Genomic DNA, 8537 nt, shown 5'->3' with positions numbered 1-8537 from the left:
CCACCCCCCCCCCCCCCCCCCTCTCTTCTGCTGTATGCTTCCTACCTATCAATGAAATGATATGCACTCTTGCGTATTCGCGAAAAAAAGGCAATAAGCAAGATGCAATTGCAATATTCCGTAATTAAAAGGTCGGGGGAAGCTCATCGGTTGCTTAGCGCCAGTCACGAGAGTGACACTCATGTGATAGCAAGCAGATAAAACTAACAAACCACTTGCAATAAAGAAGGTTGGCCCGGTCTTGGCGCCATCTGAGCTAACAAGATCGATCGTCCAAACCAGCAAACTCAGCCAAGAATCAATCAGACCTCGTCTTGGTTACAACCGTTGATAGGGTCAAGCTCCATACAAAAACGCCTAGCTAATAAGGGTATGGCCCTGAGAACAATGCAAAACCCGGCCGGCCTGAGAGCCGGAGCGAGGCGCTGCCCGCCAAAACCCACCATTTGGACGCACGCCGTGCGGCGCGACCTATTCCCGTTGTTGTCACCTCGGCGAATTCGTCCACGTATCAACGGCGGGCAATCGCCATGGCCCATGCCAACAACTGAGCAACAACCACCGGTGCAGCTGCACTGCTAACAGAGACCCGGCCCTTCTTCCGTAATCGCCGTTCACTGCCTGCGCCACTGGGGCACCCATGGCGCCGCCGTCGTCCTTGCTGCGCGACCTGCTCAGCGTCGATGGATTCAAGAAAAACCGCAAGCAGCCGGACAACAACCCCTCGGCCGCGCCGCGGACCACGAGCATGCCCCTCCAGCACCGGCGCCCCACCAAGCCCGCGCGGTCCCAGTCCGACGTCCAGCACCAGCAGGCCCGCGGCCGCCTCAACCTCGACACCAACGGGGACGCCGCCGGCGAGGAGCCGACCCCGCGACGGAAGTCGTCGGCGTCGCTGAGGACCGCGACGAGCTACAAAATCAAGGACGGCGGCAGCGGCCCCGGCGCGATACCGGCCCTCGACGAGTCCGCGCTCAGCGCGCTCATCTCCCTGGCCGCGGGCACGGTGAAACAGTTCGCCAAGGACGAGGCCTTCCGCGCGTTTCTGCGGAGCGGCTGCACGTCGTGCGTCGGCGAGTCCGACCACCGCGCCGTGCTGGACCTCCGCGTGACCGTGCAGACCGTGGAGAGGGCCGCCGCGGTCGGGGAGGCCCTGCTCGACCCGCGCGAGCTGAAGCGCGCCTCCCTCCGGCTGCACTCCCTGGCGTCCCTCGACGCGGACGAGGCGCTCGCGGTGACCGCGTCGGGGGTGCCGCACGAGCGCCTCGCCGCGTGCGCGCACCTCTACATGTCCGTCGTCTCCAAGCTGCAGAAGAAGGACCACTCCTCCGCCGTACACGCCCTGGAGGCCTTCTGCCTCGCGCCGCGCGAGGCACGGACGGTCCTTCTCCCCGCGCTGTGGGACAGGCTCTTCAGCCCGGGCCTCTCGCACCTCAAGGCATGGCGCGACAGGGAGTCGGCGGCGGCGAGATCGAAGCCGGACGCGAGGGTGAAGGACGTCGTGGAGAAGCTGTTCGTCGACGCGCTGGACGAGGGCACGCGCGCGCTCGCGTGCTACTACAGGGACTGGCTGCTGGGGCGCACCGAGGCAATGGCCCTCCCGTCCGTTCCCGCGCCTCCGAGCACGGCTCCTCCCGCCACCGCGCCGAGCACCGCCCCTGCCAGCGCGACGAGGTTCTCGACGTCGACGACGTACGACATCGGCTCGGACGTCGCGTACAGCTCCGGTACCCCGAGTCCTGCCATGTTTGTGATCGAGGAGACGCCGCGGCAACCTGAGCGGGTGCTGGAGGAAGGCAGGGCTGCAGACGCCGACAGCTCAGGGAGCGTGTTCCACGAGTGTGACGACGGCGAGGTGAGGAGCTGCAGTCCCACACCACGGGGAGAATCAAGCGAGCCCATGCCTCCTAATATGCTGGCCAACGAGGCATTTGAACCACGGGTAAGAGGCGATTTTATCTGGAAGGAAGCTCAAGTTCGTGCTCATGCATACTGAAAGAATTCACACTCCACAATCTTTCAGATCGAAGATGAACGGGGCAAGGGAGCAGAGGAGTCAACGAGCTACCTGCCGGCTCGCGACATGTCAGCCATTGACCTCCTCACACTCGAGTTCTGGTACGAATCCTTCTCACTCCGATTTCCCACTCCTTATCGGTACAACACATACTGATCCATGTTTGATTGGGTGTGAATTTTCCAGTGAAGGGCCGCTCCAGATCAGTGGCAGTGTCACCGACGGCGGCCAAGTCCAAGCCACCATTTTCTCCACCACCCCGAGCGACTTCCTCTGCCCACTGACGCGGCAGATCTTCAACCGCCCGGTGACGATCGAGACAGGCCAGACGTTCGAGCGGCACGCCATCGTGCACTGGTTCGACAGAGGCCTGCGGACGTGCCCCGTCACGGGGCAGGAGCTGGAGGCCCTGTCGGTCCCGGACACTAACCGCGTGCTCACGCGCCTGATCGACGCCTGGAAGGAGGAGCACTGCCGGAACCTGCGGGCCGCCGACGGCAGGGCGCCGGAGGAGAAGCTGAACGTGGCCGTCGTCGACAGGGTGCTCCATTCGGGGCTCAGCGTGTCGGAGCAGACGGAGAGGGCGCGGCACCTCATGGCGATCGGCGGCGTCGACTTCCACCTCCACAGGCTTCGGGACGGGAAGGAGGAGGAGCAGAGGGCGCGCGCCGCCGAGCACCTGCTGCTGTGCATCAGGGCGGAGGGTTCATGCAGAAACTACGTGGCTGTGAGGGTTCATGGAGAGAGCGTGGTCCGGCTTCTGCAGAGCGAGGTGGTCTCGGCGAGGAGCGCCGCGGTGCGTCTGCTCGTTGAGCTGCTCCGGCTGAGAAGGTAGAATTCATTTGTGATTGACATGAAAATACATACGTACATGGTTCTGTACTTGTCTGTGTTTTTGTCTGATGAATGAAACGTGCTAACTGTCGCAGGAGGGGAATGGTGGAAATGTTCATACGTGGATTGTGCACGGCGTTGGTCACCGAGACGATGGACGTGCTACTCCAGCGTCTTCGAAGCTCGCCGGTCGAAGAGCGAGCTCTCGTTGCTGTTCTGCTGTTATACTTCGATCGCACACTGTCACTGGTATGCTGCATCAGCCCTACACATTTTGTTGCTGCACACTTTTCTTGTCAGTGTCGTGGAACAACGAGATATAGTCTGAATATCTGTAAAAGCATGTTTTCATTCTGCTCAAGTACTCAAGAAGTATGACCAAAAACATACTAGAAGTATTCTGAAACTCAGTCTGTAAATTATGTGGCAGGACGAGCCTGACAGAAGAAACAGCAGCGTATACAGAGAAGAGGCAGTCAGGATCCTCACAGAGTCTCTGAGACGCTGCCTGATCGACGAAAACGTGGTGCCCAACACCCGGAAAGCTCTGCTGATGCTGGGAGGGCATTTCTCCTTCTCAGGCGACCTCCTCGCCGAGGACCGGATGCTGGAGCAGGCCGGCTTCGCCGACGACACACCTTCCTCCACACCCGTCACTTCCGACGCAACAGTGCAGGTACAGCGTGCAATACCGACGCATGGTTTCAACGGTTTCTGAGTTCTGACTACACTCAACGCACTGGTGTTCTCTTTGCCGTGATTAGGAGACGGAGGCGGCCGAGACCGAGGCGTGGCAGGAGCACGTGACGGCGGTGCTCCTCGGCAGCGGGAGGAGGCCGTTCCTGGCGGCGCTGTCCGGGTGCCTGGCCTCGCCCGACGCCGGCCTGGTGGCGGCGTGCCTGACGACGGCGGGGTGGCTGAGCCGCTCCCTGGCGTCGACGCGGCTCCGGGACACGCACACGGACATGCAGCTCGCCGCGTTCTCGGCTCTGGTCCCGCGGCTGAAGCGGTGCCTGGCCGGCGGCGCCGCCCACCTGCAGCCCCGGCACAGGGTGCTCGCCGCCGTCACGCTGCACAACTTCAGCAAAATCCCAGGTAACTACTCTAATTATCACTTATCAGCGCCTCGTATCGACCACGAAAACCGCACGAAACTATCAAATCATTAAGCATTCATTGAGACACGACGTCGGAGCTGAACTACTCCATTGACTGACGGACTGAGCTACGTGCAGACTGCAGGGTGCTGCTGATGCTGCTGGCGGACGGGCTGCGGGGTCACCTGGCCGACCTCGCGGAGCTGACCCGGACGGCCGGTCAACTGTACGCCGAGCTCCACGAGTGACGACGACGACCTCGGGCCCGCACGCGAGTCGCCGGGGCCGGCCGGCCTCTCGTGCTCTCCGCGCGGAAGATTCAGCGGAGAAAAGTATGCGCGGGAGGCGCTGCTGTTCTTTGACTGTTTCAGGCCAGGGCGCACACGGATATGCACGCATGCCTGCTGGAAATGAAATTGTTCTCGACTCTTTTAGTAGCAGCTTCGTCGTCGACAGCGACGAGGGCTTAAAGGCTAAGATCCAACTGTGCAGTGTGATTTCTTGAAGCTTGTACAGAACACTGAGTATGTACGATGAGGCGCCGGCCGGCTGTAAATACGCAAGTTGATGCTTTAGACAGAGACACATTTGTGCAAGTTGCTTGTGCTTTTTCCAGGCCATGTGCTGCTTGTATATGAAATGAAATATCATCGGTCTTTGAATTGATTATTTCCACTTGGAAAATCTGTGCGGTGGATTAGGGTTGGCCTTTTCTGGAGCTACGAGGGCATGTACAATGGTGGTATATAGACACATATGTCCCATGATAAAAAAAAATAGCTTAGGCATTATCAAAGAATATAAAGTAGTCTCACACTACACATCCAATCCTACTTTTCACTTCAACTTTTTCAACTTCATACATCAGACCCCACCTTTTCTCTTCAAGTACCTGCTTCCTGCATAGGATTCCACATCCCTATGCGAACGTATTTTTTCTGACATCCGATCCTACATGACATGCGAGGCATCACCTTGAGGCTATGAACTGCCATGCCCAAACTTGCACACATAGCAAAATTCGGTCAACAAAAATGGATTTTGCTAGGGTGAGAGTCACTGGCGGAGCTATGTTGAGGCCGAGGGGGCCGCTGCCCCCCCCCCCCCCCCCCCCCCAGCCTTGGACCACACTCTGAAGGAAAAAAAATTAGGTAGGGCTTAGATGAGATTTTTTTTAGCAATTTACAACCCCAAACACTCATGTTTTTGCATTGGTCCCCAGCAATACAACCCATTAACGGTCGCGTAAAGAGCGTCCTCTGGGTTATGCCACATCGATTCTACTGTCCCGAAGGAAAAAGTTAAATGTGATGGCCCATCGATCCCTGCACTTTTCATCGCTCACACGCAAGCCTCCCCTCGTCTCCTCTCTCATGAGCTCTCTCTCCCCCCACGACCCCTCGCTGCCGCCACCACCCATGCCAGCCGATTCCGGCGAGTCCCGGCGGTGGGTGACACACCAACGACTTCCCCTCGCGCCGCTCCTTTCTCCATCCATCCAAATCGGTCGCTACAAGCCTTCCACGCTCGCTCCTGACCCTCAGCCGTGGCTAGGGTTTCGGGTGCGGCGTCCCCTTCGTTGCCGGCAAGGCTCAGGCAGCATCCGGCGGCTCGTCTCAGCTTGGGGCAACTAGCGCTGGCGAGCAATCCTCCCCCGTTGCTAGGGTTTTGGCCTCCGCGTGCGGCTGCTCGAGCTCTGTCACTTCCTCCCAAGCGGGGCTCGTCTGGTTGAGCGGTGGCGGAGCAGGCCTGAGCGCGCGGCCACCAGATCGGCACAGGCATAGCAACAACGAGGAACAGTGGCGTTGGCGGATGCCCTCACTCCCTTCTTATGTCTTCTCTCTCTATCCCTCGGCACATCCTCTTTGAATCGGGAACGTCTCTGCCGTCTTACTACTACACCTTAATATGTTTCGCATGATTTGCTTCATGAATTACTTTGATGTGCCTACTTTGTGGAGAGACCTTTTTTTTCTTCCTAGATGTTCATCTTAGCTTACTACTGCCTGATGCCTGAACTTTGAATTCTAATCGGCAACAAGTAGTTGTATACATGCAACAAGAAAAGAAATCTCACTTGTATATTTTCGGTTTCAACACATGCACCATGGCAATCTTTGGTAGAGTAGGAAAAATGCTCATAACTATGTATTAATCATAGTTTCTGACGATTGTTTCTGACGATTCGTTGGTCATTTATTTTGCAGAGATCTGCTTGCAGTTCATACTTCATTGGTACCATAGTTTAATGTACTATCTATCATGTATGTATATGATGACTCCTTTTATCCTTGAAGGCATTGGAGTTCTTAAAGGGAAATGTTAATGATGGTGTATGAAATGGTATGTCGAAAGGTGTGCTTGTTTGGGCATTATTATCCCTAACTGAAGTTCTGTTGTGTTGTTATATTCAAGAGTACAATTCTTTGCTTCCAGTTTCTTGAAGGTAGCCATATTCTGTTACTTATTCCCTGATGATTTTAAAGGTTATGTGTACTATCAAACTGAATGTGACAACACTGGCTTATTCGTAGTTCTCTTTTCTTTGCCTAGAATTTATGATTTATGGCTGATGTCAATTCCATCTTTTTAGGTGCTTGTCAAATATAGGTGGAAAGCTTGACATGGAGGAGCCACAGAGGTTTGCAGAATATGTTTCTAGGTTGGCCCTTGAGAGGGAGACTGAAGCAAACTCCAACATGTTTCAGGTGCACGTCCTTTGTCCCTTGTGGCCGTCTCCCTAGCAAACCTGGAGCATTGTACACTTTGGTATATGTGGTTAGTCACTGATTTTAATGGCACTTATGATAGTCCGAGCACATACATGCTTGGTTTTACTTCAGTTAAATTCGTGGCATTCTATAATTACTAAGAACTAATTTATGAAAATTGGACCTGAAGAAAGTGTGCCTCTCTATTTTGTGCAGATAACGACTTCAGGTTACATATTGTGACTAGATTAATTAGGCTTACACACTGAGCTTTTTCATTGTTTCACTTAAAGAAATTGAACTGTTGTTGTGTTAATATATTTAGGCATCTTTGAAGACTTTCTTGTCACCGTCCCTCCCCGGTGATCTTGAGGGACAAATCAGGTAACCGTCTACTTCTATATGTTCACAAATAGACTGGTTATGTATCTGGTATAGATCGTTAGTACTTTGCAATAATTTGATAAGATACTAAAATCAAAGGTATGGCCGCTATTTGGTGAGCAGGGTCAGCTATAAAATCGAGAAGAAGACAGGGAGGAGTGATGGGTCTGCACATACCTATAAGAAGATGGCCTGAGGTGATTTGCTTCTGTTTTCATGATATACATGTGTAGGCTCTGTTGCTACAAAATTTTGTTGATGCCGTGTTATAAATTTCCGTTCTTGTAATTTATCTCATCTAATGATCTCGAATCTAGGTGAGAGTTTGGTACTGCAATTTGGTTACTACAACCAGTAGCATTTTCTTATATGGAATTAACATGTCGTAGTTTGTCAATATCATCTGAATTGGACCATCTGACATTTACATCAAGGAGAACAACAAAATGCTTAGAGGTATAGATTTCTGTTCGTTTAGATTTCAGCACATAGTATTTTAGTTTTTTGCACATCTCTTTCATGTTGTGACGTTGTTTCATTAGTGTTGATTATAAGTTTGCTGATTTTGCGCCCGGCACATTTGGAGGATCATGAGACTGGCACCATGGTTTTAGTTGGAACATATAAAAGATTGTCAGAAAACCTAAAGATAATCATATCATAACCTGCATTTTCTAAGTAAGAAAATAAGGATGCACTGATTCTCCATAAGCTCATCAAACGACTTGTGCAAGACGATACAAATGGGTGGAAATAGTAACTCAGAAAGTCGAACCAAATAATTAAAACCAGTGAGGTACTTTGTTCATTTTTGTATGGAAACTTTTAAAAGATATCATAACCAGCATACAATGGGTGGAAATAGTAGGTCAGAAAGCCAAACCAAATAATTAAAACCGGTGAGGTACTCTGTTCATGTTTTTTTATGAAAACCTTTAAAAGATGCCATTACCAGCATGTGGATTTGCATTTCTTTTTAACTGTCCAGCTCTTAACAATTGTTGCTTTGTAGTGGCCATAGATGAAAACTACTTTTAGTCAGATTTCCTATTGCACACTGAATTAGTTCCATGTATGCGTTTACACCTCTTTTCAACTATGTGATACTGTAGAAATCAAGAACCGTAACAATTCACCATTTAGATACTTCATATCTCACTTGCAAATATGTTCCCTTCTTTGTACCCTATATATTAGATATTTTTTAATAATTTTAGGGTCATCCTAATTATTTCAAATTTTAGGCCATTCTAAACTATTTGGAATAGTTTGCCAGCATTGCTGGAGACAAATCCAATATGCATCAGTTACTGTAATATTTCTGGAACCATGTTATCACCACATATTTTAACTGAAATGAATGTGATTAAATTCATATCCTTGTTAAGATAAGGATAGATACAAGTGGTATGATTATGGGAGTACTTAATAAATTAACAAAAATAATGTATTAGACAATTCCTTTGAACCTTCAAAAGGATGAATTCGATTACC

The 8537-nt window shown here is 51.9% G+C and overlaps 1 protein-coding gene across 1 annotated transcript; it reads left to right on the top strand.

The window, feature by feature from the left end:
* The first annotated feature begins 376 nt into the window (after window positions 1-376).
* Window positions 377-4665, top strand: LOC123054548 (uncharacterized). Its single transcript, XM_044478333.1, has 7 exons — window positions 377-1942; window positions 2024-2118; window positions 2204-2848; window positions 2947-3100; window positions 3282-3527; window positions 3616-3946; window positions 4087-4665. The coding sequence occupies exons 1-7, from the start codon at window positions 641-643 to the stop codon at window positions 4194-4196; spliced, it is 2883 nt and encodes a 960-aa protein (XP_044334268.1). The 5' UTR covers window positions 377-640; the 3' UTR covers window positions 4197-4665.
* The last annotated feature ends 3872 nt before the right edge of the window (window positions 4666-8537 follow it).

The sequence above is a fragment of the Triticum aestivum genome, chromosome 2D (assembly GCF_018294505.1).
Source record: "Triticum aestivum cultivar Chinese Spring chromosome 2D, IWGSC CS RefSeq v2.1, whole genome shotgun sequence".
Lineage (NCBI taxonomy): Eukaryota > Viridiplantae > Streptophyta > Magnoliopsida > Poales > Poaceae > Triticum > Triticum aestivum.
This window is presented reverse-complemented; position numbering and strand designations above follow the sequence as displayed.